This window comes from Phalaenopsis equestris, unplaced genomic scaffold, assembly GCF_001263595.1.
Source record: "Phalaenopsis equestris unplaced genomic scaffold, ASM126359v1 Scaffold209617, whole genome shotgun sequence".
NCBI lineage: Eukaryota > Viridiplantae > Streptophyta > Magnoliopsida > Asparagales > Orchidaceae > Phalaenopsis > Phalaenopsis equestris.
The window spans coordinates 275648-301644 of NW_018228769.1; the positions used below are offsets into that span (position 1 = coordinate 275648).

At 32.9% G+C, this 25997-nt stretch overlaps 1 protein-coding gene across 2 annotated transcripts in view; it reads left to right on the forward strand.

Moving 5' to 3' along the window:
• The window catches only part of LOC110036675 (DNA-binding protein DDB_G0278111), a 40284-nt gene extending 19244 nt beyond the window's left edge, over window positions 1-21040 (forward strand). For both annotated transcript variants that reach the window (XM_020741174.1, XM_020741173.1), the window contains exons 5-7: window positions 20181-20272; window positions 20382-20453; window positions 20799-21040. In XM_020741174.1, the coding sequence (XP_020596833.1) occupies window positions 20181-20272; window positions 20382-20453; window positions 20799-20837 (203 nt within the window). In that variant the 3' untranslated portion in view covers window positions 20838-21040. The remainder of the gene's footprint in view (window positions 1-20180; window positions 20273-20381; window positions 20454-20798) is intronic.
• Window positions 21041-25997: the final 4957 nt, after the last annotated feature.

Here is a 25997-nt window from a genome sequence, read left to right on the forward strand (position 1 = left end):
AGCCAAAATGAAGCCAAACAGAAGGTTTTCATAAGATCTAGCTTTGTTCGACCGGACGTCTTCTTAGGGACTTGACTCTGTCCGACCGAGAGTTTCCCAGAATCCCGGTCCCATCCAACCAGGAGTTTTCAGGGCTCTTGGTTCACTATTCTTGTATTGAGTAAAATATCTCCACCGTATCTATGTTTATTAGGGGTTCAATCTGTAATTATACATCCCCCATTATTATAAATAGGGTCCATTTTATGAATAAAGGTTACGTGAATTTACTAATCTCTCTCACTCTCACACTCTCTCACTCTCACACTCTCTCTCTCCTTAGTGCTATTTTCCTTAGGCGTATCTCCCTGACAACTTTGGATTCAACAGCTAAAATTCTCTTTAGAAAATATTTCCTTGGATTGAAGAAGAGGCAAAAACAACCAAATTAATCATCTATTATTTGAACTTGAATATATAAAATAGCTGCAACATAAACTTAAAAAGAAAGAGCAGTGCATGTCTATCTCTCCATGCATAACGTTTCTCGATTGAATAGGAGGGATCTCCATGCATAACTTTTCTCGATTGAACAGGAGGGAATTAGAAGGTGATAGCTTATGTAACATCTAACTTTCACGTTTGCATCAACACAAAGGTATTCCCAATGATATAATTTTCAAAAAAAAAAAAAAAACAGTGCTTAATCTTTTTTGAAAAAAATGTTTCTTTGGATTGAAGAAGATGCAAGAGCAAACAAATTAATCATCTAACGTCAGAACTATAATATATAAAATAGCCTCAACTTAATTTAAAAAAAAAAAAACAATGTACATATATCTCTCATTCCATAACTTTTTCTAATTGCGCAGGAGGAAAATGAAAGGTCATATCAATATCTAGTATCTCACTTTCAACACACACATTTCAAATGGTATAATTTCAAAAAAAAAAAAAAAAAAAGAAAAAGACAGTGTTCAAATTTCTCTCAAGAAAATGTTTCTCTAGATTGAAGAAGAGATAAGAGCAACCAAATTAATCATCTAACAACAGAAACTTGAATATATAAAATAGCTTCAACATGAATTTTTTTTTTAAAAAGAGTAGTGCACATGTCTCTCTATTCATAACTTTTCCTAATTAAGCAGAAGGAAATGGAAGGTGATTATTTATGTAGCATCCAACCTTCACGTTTGCATCAACACAAAGTCATTCACATGCAATAATTATTAAAAAAAATTTTCAAATTTCTCTCCAAAAATGTTTCTCTGATAAAAGAAGAGGCAAGAGCAACCAAATTAATTATCTATGATCGGAACTTGAATATATTAGAAAATTTTCAACATAAATTAAAAAAAAAAATTGTGCACATATATCCCTCATTCCATAATTTTTCCTGATTGAGCAGGAAGAAAATGGAAGGTGATAACTTATTTAACATCTAGCCTCCAAGTTTACATCTAAACAACGACATATCAAATGACATAATTATAAACAAAAGAACAATGTGTTAAAATTTCTCTCCGGAAAATGTTTCTCTGGATTTAAGAAGAAGCAAGAGCAAACAAATTAATCGCCTAATATAAGAACTATAATATATAAAATAGCCTCAACATAAATTTTCAAAAAAAAAAAAAAAAAAAAAGAAGAGAGTGCACATATATCTCTTTTCATAATTTTTCTTGATTGAGAAGGAGAAAAATAGTTGGTTGGTTGAAGTGGAGGAATGCTTCGGGCCTTTTGTGTGATAGAAAAGTACCTCTTAGATTGAACGGAAAATTTTATAAGACGGCGATGAGACTTGCAATGCTCTATGGCGCTGAATGTTGGCCTTTAAAAGAGAAGCATAATAATAAGTTAAGTGTTGCCGAGATGAGAATGATTAGGTGGATGAGTGGCTTTACACTTAGAGACAAAATGCGGAATGAATATATTCGTGATAGGGTTGGCGTAGCTCCTGTGACAGACAACATTAGAGAAAGTCAAGAACTAAATAAAAACATGACACTAAATAGGATACAATGGAGAAAAAGGATTCATGTAGCCGACCCCACGTAGTGGGATTAAGGCTTTGTTGTTGTTGTTGAGAAGGAGAAAAATAGAAGGCGATATCAATATCTAGCATCCCACCTTCACGTTTGCATCAAAACTGAACAAATAACTTTCCAACGATATAATTTCTCAAAAAAAAGAAAAAAAAAAACAAACTGTGCACAAATTTCTCTCCAAAAAATGTTTATCTATATTGACGAAGAGACAAGAGCAGCCAAATTAACTATCTAACATCAAAACTTTAATATATAAAATTGCTTCAAGATAAAGGAGAAAAATAGAAGGCGATATCAATATCTAGCATCCCACCTTCACGTTTGCATCAGAACAAATAACTTTCCAACGATATAATTTCTCAAAAAAAAGAAAAAAAAAAACAAACTGTGCACAAATTTCTCTCCAAAAAATGTTTATCTATATTGACGAAGAGACAAGAGCAGCCAAATTAACTATCTAACATCAAAACTTTAATATATAAAATTGCTTCAAGATAAAATTTCAAAAATAAGAGCAATGTACATGGATCTCTTCATTCATAACTTTTCTTGATTGAACAGGAGGAAAATAAAAGATGATAACTTATCTAGCATCGAACCTTCATATTTGCATCAACTCAAATGCATTCCCAATGATTTTTATTTTAAAAAAAACAAACAATACTTAAATTATTATATAGAAATTATTTTTCTAGATTGAAATTTTTTTTGTAACAACTAAAACTCCAGATTTCCATTTGATCAATAAAAAATTGAAGTGAAGGCAGAGAGAAAAGAAGATAATATGTATTGTACCAAATAAAATAGATATGCTCATATATCTTTCTAGAAAATGGTTGAAAAAAAGGCACAGAAAATGGTTCTCTCGATTGAAGAAAAGGCAAGAGCAAGCGAATTACTATAACATCGTATAGAAAATGGTTGAAAAAAAGGCAAGAGCAAGCGAATTACTATAACATCGTAACTTCAATAAAAAACATAGCTTCAACATATATTAAAAAAAAAAGAGAGCAGTGCACATATATCTTAAAGCAGAGATAATGAAATGCAATTAGAGTAATCAAACTAGTCAACTGGTTGATCTTTCATGATTTCCATTGGGTTAATGCAATTTGTCAGGCAAGCAGAGAGAACAAAATGAGAAAATCATAAAACGGAAAGAATCAAACCACAAAAAGGTAAACCTTTAGGATGATACAACAAAAAACATCATACCATGAAAGCACCCAAATGGAAAATTCTAAAATGAATATCTTTCAAACCATCCCAACAGAGAACAGTTTGAGAGAAACATACAGAGATAGGCAACAAGAGTCGACGACATTGAGGACGAATGGAGTGGAGCTCGCAACTGGGTTTCTTCCCTAAAGACACAGGTTATGATCGAGAATGGGGAGGGGACGAGTGGTATTTGCAGGGATTGAGGTAGGAATTTCAGCTAATCAAGAGGGCTAGCGGCGACTTTTTGAAGTTGGAACAGAGTTTATACCGCTGAACACACTCGCCCCCTGCCGTTTCGTCGATCTACAGTCAGACGCCTGCGAAGCGCTTGAAATAAGCGGGCTCCCAAACACCGCGGTCTCCTTTTTGGGGATGAGAAATGACAAAAACGGGGTGCCAAACTCGAAAATTACATTGCACTTAGAAATTAAGATTATGTGAGCTTTGACCAAATTTCACTCGCACAAAATGCTTACTATAGAATAAAAATGCACATGGAAATATCTCACTAGAATTAGAAATCTAAGCTTTGTGCTGATATAAGAAGAGAGCTCCCCCTAAATTGGTAGTCATCATTTGCAAGTTGCAACAAACTAGGATGATCCACATTTAACCAACATTCAAGCACATTGAGGACACCTAAAACTTGAAACTTTCTTTTATTCTGCTATACATTCCTAAGATATTCTTTATTTCTATTCACGAACTCTCCCCTCAAATATATAAAAAAATATTCTTATCGGGATCTCAAGGTTGGTGAAGTTCCTAACAACTAAGCCCATAAAAAAGTAGCAGGTAGATCCCTCTAGCTTTGGTGTCGATGAACGTAATACCTAAAATACTATTGTCACATATCATACTAAGCAATATGCATGGTAACTAACCAATTAGGGGCTCTTTGGGATCACTTTTATTTTTTTAAATATTTTGTTTTGTTTTTGTTTTAATTTGAAACAAAAAATGTTTGGCTATTTGATTAAAGTATGATTGTTTTTAAAAACACTCAAAATACTTATCAGTTGTTTTGAGTATTTTTAAAATCATGTTAATTTTTTTTTAGAAACAAAAAATAGAAACATGAAACATACACACTAACCATACATGTTTTTATAAACAAAAGGGAAAAAAAATAATCCCAAACAAGCCCTTAAGATAGAAGTTAATTGAAATCATGTCACGTTTACTCATAAAAATATGTTTTAAAATCAAACAATATCATAGCCAATAGGTTAAAAATCTAATTAAGAATAGAGCACAACTCAACATACATCTATCCAACTAGGAATACGGCTTAATGCAACATCCATCCTAAAGACATCCAACCAATAGAGATGAATCAATCCAACCTGCATAGAGAAATTAGTCAGACCAACATAGATATTATTAAACACAATCATTCTAAACAGGAAGCATCGTTATAGGCATGTTTAAAACAAATTAAACTAATATAAAACTAATAAAAAAACCTATAAAATAAATAACAAAAGGAAAAAAAATATTGCTTAGACCATGAAATTGTTCATCTCAATGGGCATGATTTGTATTTGGTTGAGTGTAGAATTTTATATTTTCCAGTCTTGTTTGGGTGATCCTCATGTGCCAGTTTGCTGATAGTCTTCGAGAATCGTATTGTTCAGTTAAGTAATCATTCTGATGTGAAAGCTATAGAATATAGCATTTGCAAATATATTATGAGGATGGTTTTGAAATAATTTATGAAGAAAGAATTGCCTGTTTTAATTCTTGCTTGATTCCCTTTATTGAACCACTTATGAGAGAAATATCTCTAAATGCAACATTGGTTGCAGGAAAAAATTATATCTGGTATTCTGATAAAATTCTATAAGGATGAGCTTGAGATCAATATGATTTGTTTTGAGAATAGCGCAATACAAATTCATAATGTGAAACTTTAATCTCATCACAAATACAATGATTTCCAAGCCTATCTTTATATAAATTGGATCAAATATATCTTGACATGTTTTTTTTTAGGCTGTACTAAAATATTCTTTTGTTTTTATATGTTCTATCATGGGCAGTGTGCTATAGTGCTTATCATAATGTCAGTGTGTGCAAAGGTATGTACTAGGGTGAACATTTTAATTTACTAGTTAGACACATCTAATATAACTTCTTCTCACTTAATCTCCATGTAGATCTACTTGTGTAATATGCACACAATAATCTCTCTTATTTTTGCTGACAATTGGCATAAATATGTTAAAAGCATTACAAGTAGCCCTTTTCATATTCTTGCTATGTCTAATTTAGATAATGCTAAGTTAGGGTCTGTTGGCTGTTTTCAATTTTGATTGACGGATAAATAACTCAGCTTGACTTGACAGATTTTTAGGTTGGGTCAACTTGAGTTTGGTCAAGTTGGTTTTGAGTTGGGATTTTTGACACTGGTGATTATCTTTCTTTCAGATTCGGGTCTTATCCAACTAGACCCACAAAATTGATTTGACATTTGAGGAATACCTCAAATTTTAATTGATAAAAACCATTAGATTTTGAAAAAGAAGCTTTTCATTGTCAGATGCATTTCTCTCCATGTTCATTGAAATTGGAATCTTTAGAAGGGTTATTTTCTCTCATTTCTAGACAGCACTTATTCTAGAGAAGCTTTAATCTTTTGATTAATAAAAACTGAAATCTGAGAACAGTTCCATCGTTAGTTGGGGTTCTTGTGCTTTGACATATCATACCCTTTATACAACTTTGATTTCCATGCTAATTTTGGCAAGCTTATGCTAACCTTTCTTTTAATTCTATCGGCTCAAATGAGGCACTTTGATATAGATTGGAGTCCTTTTTTTATTATCACTAATATGATTGCGTAGCTATGCTTAAGGTTGAAATTCTTTAGTTTTTCTGAGGCCTTTGCGGAAGATGGCACCACTCATGCAGTTCGTATCACTTGAATGCCATTTTGTGTACTTATTAGCTATATTGTGCAAAATTACGCATACGCCTACTATCTTTGGTCGAGTATGCTATCAGTCTGTTAGAGCAACTCCTTCCGCTTCGGGCTCCTTTGAGTCAAGTGGCCCAACAGAGCCCACACCGAGCCTGTCAAATAATTTAAAGACATATTTTAGGGGCAAGTCTAAAAAGACAATTTAGTAATTTGTTAATTATTATTATTTTGATATAAATAGGGTTTAATATGATTCGGTTTAGGGTATGTAATTGTTATCTTTAAAATTTGAGGGAGAATTGCTTGCCTCTCGTCTTGTAGGTTTTTTTGTTATGTACTTGGAATTGTGTTGTTTTGTGTTTGTCGAGTAAAAAAACTGTGGAAATTTGTCTCGTTCCTAACAAATTGTTATTGTAGCTTCACCTGGGAGTAATGGCATCCAAGAAGGTCGTTGCTTTGGATGAAAAGTTCGGAGAGGCAAGCCAATTCAAGTTGTTCATGGAGGGGAGGTTCTCGTCCATGGAGGGGTGGTTCTTGTCCATGGAAGGGTGATTCATGACCTTGGGAAAATTGATGAAGAGGCTCGTGGACTTTCACCCAATCTGAAAAAAAATACCACTCGGTTGGAATCGCTAGGGACAATGCTAAGGGGTGCAAGTTCGGCTTGGAATAGAACCCCATCCACATGATCCATGCAAGCGGGGTTATGCAAGGGGCAGCGCCACTGCCTTCAGCATATCTGGGACAATAGGATCGTGTAAATACATGTGGATTAGGCTCGAGTGACATCAGACAAACAGGATCGAGCGACATGCGAGTTGGAACGAGCGACAGCTGCAGAATGAGACAACGACGTGTGATTTTAGTCTGGAGAAGATCGATTCAAAGGATTTTGACCTGAAATGGAAGTGCGGTGAGCAAAATATCGGTCCATAGATGCATCCAACTATGCTGTTGCCTTTTTCTACGACAACTATGATTACCTTTCAAGCGTAAGCTGATTCATGAGTTTGTGGGGATTGATAAATCGATAATTGGGTGAACCGAGCTTATGAAATAAGGAAACTTACTGTGGGTTGAGGAGGGGAATCCAATCACCGCTTCATGGGTGTAAGGAGTTTCAGTTGAGAAAATTTGGGAGACTAAGGGTCCGTTTGGGGCAGCTTATCGGGTGCGATAGCGGTATGAAAACGTCGCTGGAGTGTTTGAAAAACACATTCGGCTCACCTTATTGGTAACGCTCCAACGCAGTGGGAAAATTTTGTTAATAGAAGGCGAAGTGGGGAAGGAGCCGCGGCTTGCGTTAGCTTCACGCGTTAGGGTGAAAAATTTCTCCCGTGCCCCTCTCTGCTCCCCGTCGCCCTAGCCTTTCTCCACGGCAAATCCTCTTTCCACGAAGCTTCTCTCTAACTCTCCCCCTCGCCCTAATTTTTCGTGCCCCTCTCTGCTCGGCGAATCCTCTTCTCCGAGCTTCGAAGCAAGGCTCCAAGGCGAATCCTCATCGATAACTATGTTATTCCTTCGATCAAAGGCTCCGAGAGTACCGTTTTCGAGACAAAGAGATGGAATTTTCAAAGTTTGAGGAAATTGGAACTTCTTCTTCTTCTTCTTCAATGCTTTGCCTTTGTAGAATATGCCATGAGGAGGAGAAAGATGGAGCCACAAGCATGGAATCCCCATGCGCTTGCTCTGGAACGCTGAAGGTAACTAATCAAACAGTGGAAACGATCGTCTTTGTCTGAATGTATGGCTGATTTGAGGAATGGAGCACAATTTGTGAAATTTGTCTTCAGGTTGCTAGACTGCTCCCAAATAGTAGAATTTAAAGAAAAGAATGATCCTTTTTTTTTTTTGGTTGGAACTTTAATTTTGCTTTGATTTAGATTATTTCAGCTTTTTTATAACAGTATTTGATGTTTCAGTACTTCAATTTTCTGTCGCTTTTTCATTGTTCTGCTCTTCAATATGGATTATATGCCTCTAATGTGCTGAACAAAATTTCATGATTTTAATTAATCTCTCCAAAAAGATTATATGCCTCAAACATGGAAATATGGGTTGACTCACCCATGATTCAAGTCAATAACTACTTCCCAAAGACTTGGCCAAATCAAAGACATTAATATTGAATAAGTTATCAACACTCCCCTTGAAAGTGCTTTGTTAATATATCTGTTAGTTGTTCATGAGTAATTTAGTGCTTCAGCTGAACTTTATCAACCAAATTTCGGATGAAATGCAGGCAGATATTGACATGTTTTGTTCTTCAATGAAAGGTTGAATTTCTAGTCATTCCATTTTTTGTCTTATTGTCACAAAAAATATTAGTTGCACCATCTTCACTGCACCATCTTCAATATGCAACTTCACATTGTATTTGTGGGTGTTGATACCAGTTACATTGAAATAGTTTGAGACTTCTGTTCTATTTTTTATTTTTCCCATACAGTTCTATTGCAAACAGCTTAACCAAACAGGGGCGGAATGGTCATTTATCCAACAACAACTGTCAGCAAGTTGTTCTGAATAAGCTGCCCCAAACTTGCCCCAAACAGCAAGCCAGCTCATTCTGATAATCTGCAGATTATCAGAATAATCTGCTTATCAACATATTATAAATAGTCAACAACTGCCTCAAACAAACTCTGGGCAGCTGCAACTTCACGGTTTTTCAGCTGCAGCTACGCTGCCCCAGGAAGTTGCTGCGGGGAAACTGGCTGTCTGTTTGTTACAGCTGTGTGAGAACAACTGCCGGAGCAACTGTTTCTGCAGAAATGACCATTCCGCCTCTCTTAAATAAAGCTGTTAAAAATAAAATATAAAATAATTTTATATTAAACAAATTATTTCTTAAACAATAAGCTGTTAAAAATAAAATATAAAATAATTTTTATATTAAACAAATTATTTTTAAACAATAAATTTACATTAATTAATAATTAAGAAAACTTATATTTTTATCAAATAATTAAGAACATAAAAATATATTTATAAATTAATTAATTGATCATTAAATACATTATATAAATTGGTTTAATTTTGATTAATTTGAAATTAATGAATTAATCATTAATTATTACTAAATTAAATTAACAAAATTAAAACTTATTATAAATAATCCATTCCTCCCTCTCCCTCCCGGTTTCGCCCAAAACCATAGCCTTCGGGAACGAACGCTCGCGATACAGTTGAGATTAGAGCAAGCTGGGAAGGCAACGTTGAGATAGCTCCCGGTTTCACCCAAAAGCACGGCCTTCGTGAATGAACCCTCGTGGTACAGTCGCGATTAGAGCAAAGCTGGGAAAGCAAAGACGAGATAGCTCTCGATTTCACCAAAAACTATGGCCATCTCGGACAATGGAGCGACAGAGATAAGCACGTAAAAATCCATCGCTTCAACGCCGGCCGCGGTGTTCGATCCGTGTCCCGCGTTCCGCCTAAACTTTGTCTCGCCGTGCTCGGGACGCCGAGCCAAACGACAACAAATCGCGACTGCTACCCACGTCGGTTGAAAGCCGCCGTGCCAAACGGACCCTAACACATAAGATAGCTGAAGATGCCGATCTTTGACAGAGAGGATACTTATGGTTGGGTTTATCAAGTAGAGAGATATTTTGTTGATAATGAGCCGACAAAGGAAGAAAAAATTGATGTTTACTGCCCTATTTGTGGAAGAGAATGCTCTAACTTGATATCAATGGAGAGAACAACGTCAACCAATCATAGCTTAGGAAGAATTCAAAGATCGATTGTTGGAGCATTTTAGAATTGTGCGGGAAGGAGATTTACACGAAATAGTCTTTTGCATTAGTCAAAGAAAGGTCTGTCATGAATTATAGAGAGAAATTTTAGATGCAATCACATCGTTTGAGAGGGATATTAGAAGCAGTATTGGAAGGAAATCTCATAAAGGGGGGTTGAGGCTAAAAATTTGAGAAGCACTTCGGTTGCTGAGACTGTGAGGATTGAGAGAAAATATGAAATCAAAACAGTTGGTTGAAGTTAAAAACACCATGGAACGGGCTAATAGGAGCAACATAAGTGGCGCGTCATATCGAAATGCTACAACCACTACGATACCAAAAACTCAAATAATGGTATTCTAGAGTGAGGCTCCACTGGACATAAAGAATGGGTCATAACTGAGAGTGATATTCAAATATTTTGTCGAGATAGAGAGATGTAAGAGAAACAAGCCAAGGGGTTATGTTTTCGGTGTGAGGAGAAGTTTACCCCAAGATACCGTTGCAAGGATTAGACTTTGCAGGTTCTCATAATGTGACATGGAGGCTAAGGATGAAGAAATAGAGATTGTGGTGGTGGAGCAACACCCTCAGTTGGATGCAACAGAAATCTCCTTGACCGGGAGTGACATTCAAATGTTTTGTCGAGACAGATATAAGAGAAACGAGCCAAGGGGTTATATTTTCAGTGTAATGAGAAATTTGCCCCAAGATGCTGTTGCAAGGATCGAACTTTACAGGTTCTCATAGTGTAATGTGCAGGCAAGTGATGAAGAAATAGAGGTGGTTCTCGTTGTGGTGGTGGAGGAACATCCTCACTTGGATGCAGTAGAAGTCTCATTGAAATCAGTGGTGAGATTCACACCGTATCACACTGTTAAACTTTAGAGACATATTAGAGAGCAGGATGTAGTGATATTGGTAAATAGTGTGAAATCAGTGGTGAGTGTTAAACTTTAGAGACAGATTAGAGAGCAGGATGTAGTGATATTGGTAAATAGTGGAGCCACCCACAACTTCATCTCCCGCTCAAGTAGTGGAGCAATTATGGCTTGTGATGGTAGACACATGAAATTTTTGAGTAATGATGGGGACATGATGGAGAAAAGCAGAAGAGTTTGTAAATGGTTGATTTTGACATTATAGAGTATTCAGATGGTAGGTAATTTTCTTTCCTCAGATTTAGGAGGTACTGACGTGATATTGAGCATGAAATAGTTACAGTCCTTAGGAGAGACTAAGTTGAATTGGAAACTTCTGACAATTGAGTTTTAGGAGGGAGACAATATCATAGTGCTTCGTTGTGACCCAAATTTATGTAAGACCTTGGTGACACTCAAGACCATGGTTAGGGCAATTCAGGATGCATGATTGAGATTCTTGGTCGAGTTGGATAGTATGGAAGAGAAAAATGATACGAAGTAGATAGAAATTCCGACACGGATCCAACAATTCTACAACATTTTGCGTAAGTTTTTCAATTGTCATGTGGATTGCCGCCTCAGAGGGAACACAAGCGTGCGATAACCTTGAGGCAAGGGAGTTTTTTCTGTCAATGTGCACCCGTATCACTGCCCTCAGCTGATGCCGGAGTTAGGGATCATACAACCTACCATGAGTCATTTCTTTAGCTCAGACTTGTTAGTGAAGAAGGATTAGATTTGACATATCTTTATGGATAATCAAGAAAATGTAGTATGACAAAACAATGTATTTATTGTACTTATTATCCAGACCAAAATCATAGATATAGATGTCAATTATGTCTTATAGAAATATGTCATTTTTGTTTAAAGAAACATCATAATCTTGATCATAGAGATTTCATAAAACAAAAAGAAGATAGAGATGTATCTAAAAAATTAGAAAAAATAGAATTTGAACTAGAAAAAATAAATATTAATATTGAAAAAATACTTTTTAGATTAGAAAAAACTAGAAGAAAAAGATAAAGAAAATAAAAAGAAAATGCTAAAACTAAAAGAAGATATAGATGTATCTAAAAAATTAAAAAAAATAGAATTTGAACTAGAAAAAATAAATATTAATATTGAAAAAATACTTTTTAGATTAGAAAAAACTAGAAGAAAAAGATAAAGAAAGTAAAAAGAAAATACAAAAGATAGAAGTTAAAATAAAAAAGATAAAATCAACTATAAAAAAGAAAAAAACCAATAAAAGAATCTAGCTCAGAAAAAGAAGAAAATACTAAAAAGAAAAAATCAGTAAAATCTTCAAGAAAAGAATCAAGATCTGAAAAAGAAAGTGCTAAAAAAGAATCAAGTTCTGAGAAAGAAGAAAACACTAAAAAAGATTCAAATACAGAGATAGAAGAAAATATTGATCCAGAAGATATAGAAGAACATAATGAAATAAATAAAATAGATTTCACCAAACAAAAACTGTATCAACAGATACTTATCCATTTTATCCAACTTCTTTAATAACAGCTCTATACTAATTTTGGAAGATAAATCTCAAATAATTGTTCAAGTAATAATAGATAGTGGAAGTACATCTGTAATAACAAAAAATTTATTATCCATAGTTTTAAAAATTCATATCCCACAAATACAACTTCATATTTAGTAGGAGATCAAACTTTAGAATTTAGCAAATGTTTAATGAATAGTCGGATCAAATTTTTTTCGTAGTCATGACACTGTGGATGTATCAAAAAAATATAATTTATAAAAGATATTAGTTCATGAAGCTAAAATAAAGAATTTATTTTAGGACTTAATTTTATGTCAAGCTTAGATGGACAAATAAATATTGCAAAAGATTACTTAACTATTAATAAAAGAATCTCAATCATAACTACTAATAAACATAATAGGTACTCTATGAAGTGCGGTAAAGAAAAAACAAATAAAGAAAAAATTTACTCTTATTTGAACCTTGAAGTTTCTGAATACCTAAACTACTATTATAAACAAGATAAAATATTTACTTATCAAATACCTAAACCATTAGAAAAATATTTCAATTAGATATTTCAATTAGCTTAAGAAATTCAAATAATAGGAGAAAATCCTTTAAAATATTGGGAAAGAAATAAAGAATTAACTAATATACCAATTATAAATAAAGACTTAGTTATAAGAACAAAAGAAATAGAATACAGTCCTTTAGATAAAGATGACTTCAAAATTCAAATAAAAGAATTTAAAAAGTTAGGATTAATTTGAACTTCTAAATTAGAACATAGATCATCTGCATTTATGGTAAGAAATCATGCAGAAGTTTTAAGAAGAAATGCTAGGATGGTTATAACTACAAAAGACTAAATGATTATACCGAAGATGATGGATGCAAAATACCTGATAAAGATATGTTAATAAATTTAATACAAGATAAAAAATACTTCATTAAGTTTGATTGTAAATCAGAATTTTGGCAAATAAAATTAGATGAAGAATCAATAAAATATACTGCATTTACATCACCTTTAGGACATTATGAATGACTAATTATGCCTTTCGGATTAAAGAATGCACCAAGTATATTCCAAAGAAAAATGGATAGTGTATTTAAACATTCAAATTATGTACTAGTATATATTGATGATATTTTAGTTATATCTCATACTCTACAAGAACACTATAACACAGAAAAAGTATTAAAATTATGCATTAAAAATGGAATTGTACCATCTAAAAAGAAAATAGAAATATCAAAAGAATATATAGTTTTCTTAGGACAAAAAATAAGTAAAGGAAAAATAGAATTACAAGATCACATCTCTAAAAAAATACTAAAATTTTCTGATAAAATAGAAGATACAAAAGAATTATAAAAATTCTTAGGACTTTTAAATTATGTTAGACCATATATAAAAGACTTAGGAAAAACAATTAAATCTTTATATAAAAAGACTTCTGCCACAGGACATAAATATTTTAATATAGAAGATGTAAAACTTATACAAAAAATAAAAGAACAAGTTAAAAATTTACCAAAATTAACTTTACCTTTAGAATTAGGTTACAAGATAGTAGTAGTAGATGCAACTCAAGATGGATGGGGTACATAATTAAGGGTAAAATCATATGAAGAAGCTTACCAGAATACTGAAAAATTATGCACATATGCTTCTGGTAGCTTCAAACAATTACCAAAAAATATGACATCTCTAGATTATGAAATACTAGGAGTAATAAATGCACTTCATACCTTTAAATTATTTTTACAAAAGAAATTTACTATAAGAACAGATTGCGAAACTATAGTACATTTTTAAAAAAATAAAAATGAAAGAAAATTATATAATAAAAGATTGATTAATTTTATAACTACTATTGAAGGAAATAGATATAATGTTACTTTTGAAAAAATTAAAGGAAAAAATAATTTTCATTAAGATTTTCTTTCCAGAGCTATAAAAAATCCTAAAGAAAATTTGAAATGTTTAGATTTCAAACCACCTTAAAATAGTCATTAAAAAGATCTTTTAAGGTCAAGTAATAAGTAGCCATGTTTATTTAGTCATATGATGTAGTAATATGTAGACAGAGCTGTATGATCATAGTAACGTATAAATAGATCTTTCTGATCATCGATTAATAAAGTTAGATCTTTCTGATCATTATATTTTAGCAATGTAATCTGTAGTCATACTAAGAAATTTATTACTCACAATATTTTCTTGCAGGAATGGAGCGAAGAATTGTTAAATTCGGTCATCTTTTTCTGCTTAATAGGCAAGGAACCAATTTACAATTTAGTCTTTTGTAGTTTATAACCATCCTAGCCTTTCCTCTTAAAAGTTCTGCATGATTTCTTGTCATAAATGCAGTTGATCTATGCTCTGATTTAGAAGCTCTAATTAATCCTAATTTTTTTAATTCTTTTATTTGAATTTTGAATTCTTCTTAATTTAAAGGACTTTATTCTATTTCTTTTATTCTTATGACTAAGTCTTTATTTATAATTGGCATGTTAGCTAATTTTTTATTTCTTTCCTAATATTTTAAAGTATTTTCTCCTATTATTTGTATTTCTTCAGCTAATTAAAATATTTTTTCTAGTGATTTAGATATTTGATAAGTAAATATTTTATCTTGTTTATAACAGTAATTTAGGTATTCAGAAACATCAGAGTTCAAATCAAAGTAAATTTTTCCTTTTTTTGTTTTTTCGTTACCATACTTCATAGAGTAACTATTATGTTTATTAGTAGTTATGATTGAGGTTCTTTTACTAATAGTTAAGTAATCTTTTGCTATATATTTTTCCATCTAAGCTTAACATAAAATTAAGTCCTTAAATAATTTTTTTATTTTTAGCTTCATGAACTAATATTTTTGGTAAATTATATTTTTCTGATACATCCATAGTGTCATGACTAAGAAAAAATTTGATCTGACTATTCATCAAACATTTGCTAAATTCTAAAGTTTGATCTCCTACTAAATATGAAGTTGTATTTGTGGGATATGAATTTTTAAAACTATGGATAATAAATTTTTTGTTATTACAGATGTACTTCCACTATCTATTATTACTTGAACAATTATTTGAGATTTATCTTCCAAAATTAGTATAGCATTTACTGCTATTAAAGAAGTTGGATAAAATGGATAAGTATTTGTTGATGCACTTTTTGTTTGCGTGAAATCTTTTTTATTTATTTTATTATGTTCTTCTATATCTTCTGGATCAATATTTTCTTTTATCTCTGTATTTGATTATTTTTGAGTGTTTTTTTTTTCTTTTTAAGAACTTGATTCTTTTTGAGTACTTTCTTTTTCAAATCCTCGTTCTTTTCTTGAAGATTTTACTGATTTTTTCTTTTTAGTATTTTCTTCTTTTTCTGAGCTAGATTCTTTTATTGGTTTTTTTCTTTTTTATAGTTGATTTTATCTTTTTATTTTATTGTAGTGGTGCGTCCGACTATCTTTTTTGAAATATTTTTTCTAGTGATTTAGATATTTGATAAGTAAATATTTTATCTTTTTTATAACAGTAATTTAGGTATTCAGAAATATCAGAGTTCAAATCAAAGTAAATTTTTCCTTTTTTTGTTTTTTCGTTACCATACTTCATAGAGTAACTATTATGTTTATTAGTAGTTATGATTGAGGTTCTTTTACTAATAGTTAAGTAATCTTTTGCTATATATTTTTCCATCTAAGCTTAACATAAAATTAAGTCCTTAAATAATTTTTTTATTTTTAGCTTCATGAACTAATATTTTTGGTAAATTATATTTTTCTGATACATCCATAGTGTCATGACTAAGAAAAAATTTGATCTGACTATTCATCAAACATTTGCTAAATTCTAAAGTTTGATCTCCTACTAAATATGAAGTTGTATTTGTGGGATGATAATTTTTAAAACTATGAGGTAATAAATTTTTTGTTATTATAGATGTTGTACTTCCACCACCAATTATTTCTTGGACAATTATCTGAGATTTATTTTATAAAATTAGTAATAACATTTACTGCTATTAAAGAAGTTGGATAAAATGGATAAGTATTTGTTGATGCACTTTTTGTTTGCGTGAAATCTTTTTTATTTATTTTATTATGTTCTTCTATATCTTCTGGATCAATATTTTCTTTTATCTCTGTATTTGATTATTTTTGAGTGTTTTTTTTTTCTTTTTAAGAACTTGATTCTTTTTGAGTACTTTCTTTTTCAAATCCTCGTTCTTTTCTTGAAGATTTTACTGATTTTTTCTTTTTTCAGAGGTAGATTCTTTTATTGATTTTTCTTTTTTATAGTTGATTTTATCTTTTTATTTTAACTTCCATTTTTTGTATTTTTTTTTATTTTCTTTATCTTTTTCTTCTAGTTTTTCTAATCTAAAAAGTATTTTTTCAATATTAAGATTTTTTTTTTCTAATTTTTTAGGTACATCTATATCTTCTTTTGGTTTTATGAAATCTCTATGATCAAGATTATGATGTTTCTTTGCACGTAAATGATAAATGGATATGATAATAATGAAGCTATCATTTATTTTGTTCCAAACTTTATTATAGATACTAAAGAATGTGTACAACATTTAAAAATAAGTATTAAAACCAAAGGTTATAATATGATTGCTGGATCTTTAAATCTAAGAATAACAACAAGATTTATAGGAAAAATGCAGGGACATTCCAATGTTCAATTTAGATTAAATAATGAAGAATTAGAATTAATGTTTGCTAGCCAAGGTATTAGAGCGATAGTTGGCAAACAATTTAGTTCAGAAATATATTCAGACACTGAATGGAGTATTAATACTTTTATAGAAAAACCTATACTAGTACCAAAAGAAAGTACATCTTATGAAAATCAAGATGGAACATTTAGTGAGATTTTTAGATTTCCAACATAGACAAACTAGAAATGAATCTGAAGATGATTTTGATTCTATACAATCAGAATTGGAAGATAAAAGATCAAATTAAAAGATCAAATTAAAAATGGAAAGAGATTGATTTTAGTAAAATAAAAACATTGATCACTTAGCATACAACCATTCCTTTGAAGACCATATTGAGCACTTTTAAGGTGTTTATGGTCTAACTTGAAGAAGTGTTCGTTTGCCCATTTGAGGGCGAATTATTTATAACATGTGGTGTCGGCTGCGTGGTGTCTTCGGATCAATCTAAGTGAATGTTATGTTTGATTGTCCCTGAAGGAGTTGAGAGATTTTTTTGGGACTTACAAGATACAATCAGATTTTTCGTGAAGGGATACAACTCAATTGCATGGCCGTTAATGGAGCAATTGAAGATGGAAAATTTTCGGTGGGGGGAAGAAGTGCCCCGGGATTTTGAGAAGTTAAATAAGAATATGAAGAGTGTACAATATTGGCGCTTCCTGACTTCAGCCAACCATTCATTGCAGAGAAGGATGCTTCAGGTTATGGGTTAGGCGCTGTCCTTATACAGTGTCAACGGCCCATAACTTATTTCAGTTAAGTGCTGACTACGATAGCGAAACTCAGTTCAATTTATGGGCAAGAACTTATGACGATTGTGCTTGCAATTCAGAATAGTGGCGACGTTATTTATTGGGGCGACATTTTATTATATGCACGAATCAACGTAGACTTAAATTTCTGTTAGAGCAACATATGATGATCAAGAAATATCAGAGGTAGCTTTCTATGCTACTGGGATATGAATTTGAGATTCAATATCACTTGGGATTAGAGAATGAGGCCACTAATGCTTTATCAAGATGGATGGAGGAGCCTGAACTGTTCGCATTGACACTTAACATTGATTTTGGATTAGGAGTTCCTGAGGCAAAGGGAGTGAGTCAGATGGGGATTTGGACAAAATTTGATCAAACTTACTGAATGTAGAGAACAACTATCCTAATTATTTATTGAATGGTGATTGTTTACTTTACCTGGGACTCTGTATTACCTCAAAATTTAAGCCACATACTGAAGTTATTATAGGAGTTTCATAGTAGTGCCACCGGGGGGCATTTGGGCACGCTCAAAACATACAAGTGGATAACATTAGAATTTTATTTGGTGGGAATAAGAAAAGATGTGGAGGACATAGTTATGATGTGTGCTAACAAAACATGTACATGATGTTAGCGTGTGGCGGTTTGTTACAACCTCTAGCATTTCTAGAGAAGATATGGCAGGAGGTGACAATGGATTTCATTGAAGGTTTACCTCAGTCATAAAGATTTACGGTCATTTTGGTGGCAGTGCATTGGTTGAGCAATTATGCTCACTTAGTCTCTGTACTTCATCCTCACACTATGTCATAAAGACATAGTTCTGATGTGTGCTAACAAAACATGTGCATGATGTTAGCGTGTGGCAGTTTACTACAACCTCTAGCATTTCTAGAGAAGATATGGCAGGAGGTGACAATGGATTTCATTGAAGGTTTACCTCGGTCATAAAGATTTACGGTCATTTTGGTGGCGGGGCATCAGTTGAGCAATTATGCTCACTTTGTCTTTGTACTTCATCCTTACACAGTTGTTTCTATCGTCACGTTGTTTTTATACCAGAGTTTGTTCGTTTGCATTGAATGCCAGAGCCGATAGTATCAAATCAAGCTAAGATCTTCTTGAATCATTTATGGAGGGAGATATTTAGAATGTAAGGGACCACATTGAAGATAAGTACAACGTACCAACCACAGATTGATGGAGAGTCGAAAGTTGTTAATCGGAGTGTGGAAACCTATTTGCGTTGCATTCTATCTGACGCACTCAAGCAATGGGCTAAATGACTATCTTGGGCATAGTATCTGTACAATACTTCATATCATACAACTTCTCAGACTACTCTTTTTAAAATTTTTTATGGTTGCGATTCACCCCATTTGGTGCATTGTGGACACAGAACTACACTGGTACCTCTGGTGGACCAGTACTTAGAAGAGAGGGACAACTTGTTGGATATTTATGGAAAGCTCAAAAAATTATGAAGAAACAAATCGACGAACATCGAAGTGATCTGCGGTTTGTGGTGGGAGATTGGGTGTATCTAAAACTCTTACTCTATCGACATAAGTGATTCACAAGATGGAAGAATGAGAAGTTCTCTCCATATTATTTTGGTCCTTATGAGATCATCGAGTGCATCAGAGTGGTGGCTTATCGTTTAAAATTGCCTTATCGACATTTCACCCGGTGTTTCACGTATTTCATTTGAGATGCCATTGATGATAATGTGCCATCTTCTTCACTTTCCCTAAGATATGGATGTTCTTTTGGAGCTATTAGAGTTAGAAGGTGTGCGTCAGAAATCGACAGGTGGGAAAGAAATGCTTATTAAATGGAAAGGTTTTCCAGATTATGACATAACGCGGGAGTCATACAGCTTACTTCAACAACAATTTTCTCTTTTCCACATTGATGATAATGTGTCTTATTGGGAGAGGAGTAATGTTAGACCAATGTCTTCCACCTCAATCTCCATTAAGTCGAGCGGCCCCACGGAACCTTCATCCATCTCGCCAAATAATTTGAGTACCTATTTTAAGTGTAAGTCTAAAAGGGTAATTTATTCATTTGTTAATTATTATTGTTTTGGTATAAAGAGGGTTTATTATGATTAGGGTTAGGGTATGTATGTGATTGTTTTCTTTAATCATAGGAGTTAGGGTTTGGGAGAGAATTGCCTACCTCTCAAATTACAGGCCTATCTTTTATGTACTTGGGATTGTGTTGTTTTGTGCGGATGATGAAGTAAAATATTTTATTTTGCCCAAATCTCCGTGAAAATTTGTCTCATTCCTAACAACTTCGTAATTAAAGTTCATATGTTTTATGCAAGAACAGTTGCCAGAATCGCATTAGTGAAACCTGACAAGGCGAGAAGTGTGGAGGACGTTATTCTTAGAGCAGCTCAAATGGGTCAGATAAGTGAAAAGGTTAAGCACCATTTTTCCTTTCCATCACAGACGTAAATATCTCTTATGTTTTCCTCTTACTGCATCCGGATATAATAATTTCTTTCTTAACTCTCATGTTCTGTTGCAGGTTTCTGAGGAAAAACTCATTTCACTTCTTGAGCAGATTAACACCCAAACCACCAAACAGACCAAAGTCACTGTTAGTATTGACATGCACCACTCTTACCTCGAATATAATAGGAAAATTTATATACATATCACTTATGTATTCACATCTGACACCTAAACTCCAATTTTTCATACCTGCCACGTTACTTATGCATGAGAAGGTGTATTTTACTTTTTAAAAGTTAAAATGGTGATATTTTTGATGTGATATGAAAGATTTGGGTGGTGTAAATGTAAAAAAATAAATGTTAGGTGTTAGATATATAAATACATAGGAATTGGGTGGTATGTATGAATATGACCCTATATAATTTTAGTGTTTAAATCTGCATGAATGAGTATTGATTGCTGAATTTCTTCTTATTTCTTTTTTCAGATTCAACGACGCCGGAGCGTCCTTGAAGATGATGATTAAGGGGCTACTGATGTGTGTAGGTGATTTATATCTGTTATCTGCTTCCATACAATTTTTTTTTGTCTGAATTTTACCACACAATGCTTGTTTTTGAATTATCAAATGTAATGTTGATGTGCCTTCTTGGTTTGCTCTTGCTTGCATGTTATCCCTTTCTTTGTATAATGCAAATTATTGCTCATTCATTATCTTGGTAACGTTATGACCAAGTATGACTTGTCTTTGGTTTGAATTTTCTATGATTATGGCTGTGATTTTTTTGTATTGTAAAGCTTTTCTTTTTGGCCTGAGTTTAAGATAGCTTTCTTTTAGATCAAGTTTGCAAGTCTTAATTATAAAATGTAAAAAGACTGGTATTTTGGAAGTGTTGCAAGTAGAGAGATTATCTTGAATTTAAGGGATGGGACAATAAATTTGTTATAACTTGTTTTTATGCTTGTTAAATTTCTTATGAAGATAGTTTTTAAGCTATGCTATATTATAGCATAATGCAGGGACTGTAGAAAAAAATTTCTTTTATTTTTTATTGACCTTGAAAAGTATATGGAGTCTTAACTCTTAAGAATTATTTAGTTGTTGCTTTGTACAACAAGTGAAGATTTTCTTTCATCTTTTATTAACTTTGCAAAAGTTACGCTTGAATCTTAAACACTTTAAGAATTAATTCAGCAGGTGTTTAGTAGAAATTTTATTTAAATATATGATGAATTGTTTAAATGTTTTACTGAAAAGAGACCAACATTAAAAGTGATTGTAGAGTGATTTTAGAGCTTACATAGTTGTACCATTTTATTGATTATTAAGGTGGTTATAAAGATCATTGAAAAGTAATTGTATGTTGGTATATACTTATGGTTTCAAAATAATCAGAATAGGTGATCTTTTTCGAAGTGAATGACCACTACAACTGAAGAAAATTTTGGATTATAAGATGTGTAGAATCGGTAAAATTTAATTGAAAATGCATTCTGTAATTTTAATGGATGTTTGTTATTATTAGTAAATATTTTTTAGAAGATGAAGTGATATATGGTCGATTTGCATGTATGATGAAATATTGAAAGATTCAAGTAAAATAGAGATCAACATTAAAAGTGATTGTAGAGAAATTTAAATGATTACAATGTTGCATCATTTTTTTTATTTTTAAGATGGTTACAAAGGGCGTTGAAAGTCCTGCATGTTGGTATATAGTTATGCACTCAAATAATCTAAATAGGTGATCTTTTTTGAAGTGAAAGACTATCACGACTGAAGAAAATTTTTGATTAAGATTCTTAGAATTGAAAAAATTAAATTGAAAATGGGTTATGTAATTTTAACGAATGTAAAATTGTTATTATTAATAGCTATTATCAGAAGATGAAACGGTATTCAAGTACGATTGATTTGCGTTAATGATGAAATTTATAAAGATTATAAAGTAAAATAGAGATCAACAATATAAGTGATTGTAGAGTGTTCTTAAAGCCTACAAAGTTGCACCATTTGATTGATTGTTAAGATTGCTATAAAGGGCATTAAATATCTCTTATGTTGGTGAATGCTTATGCACCCAAATTAATTATGATTGATGCTCTCTTTTGAAGTGAAAAAACATCCGTATTGAAGAAAATTTGGATTATAAAATGCTTAGAATTGGTAAAATTAAAATTGAGAATGTGATATGTAGTTTTAATTGATGTTATTTTGTTATTATTAGTAAATATTATTAGAAGATGAAGTAATATTTAAGTACTATGGATTTGCATATATTTGTTACATAAGAGCAAATTATTATAGGAAATTTCTTAGAAATAACCTTGATGGTCACAATTGATAATTTTTTTCAGAAACACTCAAATACAAATCTGATGACACTGAAGGGGTCGTTTGGTAATAGATTTAAGTAGGATTCAAGTTAAATCTTGCAGATAAAAAATGACAATTTTAAATCCAGTTCCTTCTCAAAATTTTCTCAGTTTTGCCTTAAATTCCAGACTTAATCCTGTTGTTGGCAAGGTTCAGTAAATCTAGATTCACAGGCATACTAAAACTGTTAAAGCTATTACCATATTGCCCCTATTAGTGTTTCGAAGTCAAAGTGTTACAATAGATGTGTTAAAACAAGCATACAGAGAAAATATTGTATTGATATGATAATGGGAATATTATCTATTAAAGATAAAATAGTGAAAGTTATATTTTTATGCTTGGATTTTCCCATTATATGTTAAAAGATGTGTCAGCAAGGCATGGATTGGAAGTTCGTTGGAAAAGTTTGAGGGAAACATGGCATGACCTGCATGTAGAATTTAAAAGTTATGAGGGCAAGGCCATACATCGTTGGTTATTCGGATTGATGTTAGGTAGAAGTCTTATGTACAATTGAGTTAATCATGTAGTGGTCAATAGGAGTGCTTGGGGAATGAAGATTAAGGGTCTGTTTGGGGCAGCTGCAGCTTATCCAGCTTCTGCTGATAAGTGACTTATTCTGATAATCTGATAATTTGCAGATTATCAGAATAATCTATCTTGTTGTTTGGGGCAATTTATTCAGAATAGCTTAATGGTAGTTAAATGACATTCTTGCTTCTGTCTGATAAAACTGTTTGGGGCAGCTTATTTAGAATAGCTTATTGGTATAAAATAAACATATAGTGCAGAAACATATGATAATCACAGATAAGCTCTAAAAGATACCATACAGTTCTCACACCCTCAAGAGTACCAGGATAACTAAAAAAAGTACAAATACAAGTATAATAATAATGAGAAATATTAAAATATTTAACTTCAAATATTTAATCTGTCTCATCTGCAGTGTCAGCCTGAGAAAACATCGGTTTCACATGATTGCTGGCATGACTACTGACAGTGTAATATGTGAGACTATCAGCCCACCGGAAGAAACCTCAACGAGCTGAAACACCTCTGACACAACTATAGAACTGCTTCCCAAAGCTATGCTCTTGATGTGACGAATGTCTTCGGATGAAGTTATGTAATGCCATTGTTGCAACCACAATATGGACCTGCTTTTGGAAAGGATACGACGACATATCACGTAAGATGATCCACTTCTTCTTCAAAACTCCAAATGTTCTTTCAATTACCCCGTGTAAAGATGAGTGACGTTTATTAAACATTTTCTTTCTGCCATGTACTGTGCCACTAGCTCGCTCGAAATCAGGAAGATGATACCTTGTGTCAGGGTAGGACTTCAGGTATCCCCTTTGCATAGGATATCTTACATCAACTAGATAATATTTTGAAAATATTTCTGAACCGTACTGGATGCCTAGAAAGCATTTCACCAACCCATCTATCTCCATCAAAGGTGTATGTCATGCGGAGAATGCGAGTAGTGCTACGCCGGTAATAATCCAATAACAATATCGCAAAGGCTGTAGCAAATGCCATTCTCCTACAACGTTGTTGGTCTGTTCCCAATTTCTATTTCTTTTATACAAAGATGACAGAAAATATTTGTTACCTCCTTATCCCACATTGCGAAGGGCCCCCCTTCAACTGATTTAGACATGATGAAGCTATAGAGAACAAATGAGAATTAAAAACATTAACTTTTGCCACCAACATCAGCCCAACAAGAACACCAGTCTCCAAACATAAATATTTGCGACCAATACAAACAAAATGAATAAAAAAAAGAAATATATGAAGACACAAATGATTTATGGGGTTCGGTCAATGACCTACATCCACAGTAAGACTTCGAATTCGAAAATATTTTATTGTGCATTTCCATAAGGTTACAAGCTCGAATATTCTTTCTGGAGGATGATACAACAGAGCTACAACTGTGAAGCCCCATACTCGGAGCCGAAAGCATGAACTTCAATTGTTCAGTAAATGTGCGAGGCCAACAATCCCTAGCCAAAACTTTCCCAAATATCAAACTGAAAACATAAAGCAACTAGGCCAAAAAAGTCCTAAACTACTTAATTCCAGATTTTCCATAAACAAAGTCAATGAAATTTCTGATATTTCTGAAAATATTTCTGAACTGTACTGGATAACATTTCACCAACCCATCTATCTCCAACAAAGGTGGATGTCATGCGGGGAATGCGAGTAGTGCTACGCCGGTAATAATCCAATAACAACATCGCAAAGGCTGTAGCAAATGTCATTTTCTTACGACGTTCACGTTGTGGATCCATCCTAAATGATTTAAAATATAAACATTAATAGTCAACTATCCAAATATAAACATTAATAGACAACTATCCATAAAAAAAATTATTTTCACAAATCAGCCACCCAAATAATACTTTCTTCCAGCATATGATAGATTAGTTCAGCATAAACAAAGATGAAGGCAACCCTTCTTGAAGGCTAGATTAGCCCCCAAATATCACTGCATAGGTAAAAACATGCTAAGAAGATAAGTAGACAGCCTATACATGCTTGAGAACTGAACTACACCTCCCTCATAAACTTACTTTTAACTGAATATCATAAGGCATTTAAAACACATTCTACCAGCATGCCATTCTCGCCCAAAGGTGCCACCCTGGAGCAACCTTGGCCGAGCAAAACAGAAGACGAAAAGGGCACAGGGAGGGGGAAGAAAACAGACCTCAATCAAATCTCTCTTCAACAGCAAAAGAAGGCCAAGGAAAGCTCAAACACCAAAGCCAAGAATTTCAAGAATAAATTTTAGTAGGGCCTCCTCTCCCAAAATTTTCGACATATTCTGTTCTAAAAAAGCCCAAATCTCCAAATGCAAGAGCTAAAAATCCCCAAAAACCAAAACGTATAAAAATCCCAAAAAACCAAAACGTATGGGATCCATTTCGAATTTCCATTTCTAGATCATAACAAGAAACCTAAAAGCTTCGAAGTTGCCTTCTAGCCCTCAAAAAAACCAAAGGAACACCAAAAAAAACCTTCCAGCCGCATATAGATCGGTAAAGGAGAGCAAAGGAGTGCGGCGATCTCACCAGAAGTTTACGCACGAGATCGGTGAAGGAGATCACGAGGGACAGCGCGAGAGAGAAACCAGGGGCACGGGAGGAAAATTACGCACGATAAGCCCTAGCCAACGCCGAACAGAACCAGGCCCCCGCGTCTGATGGATAAAACAAATATCGGCCCGCGATTATCTACGATTCCAAAACGCTCTTACGAACGCCCAAACAAACGATGCGGCCGCAC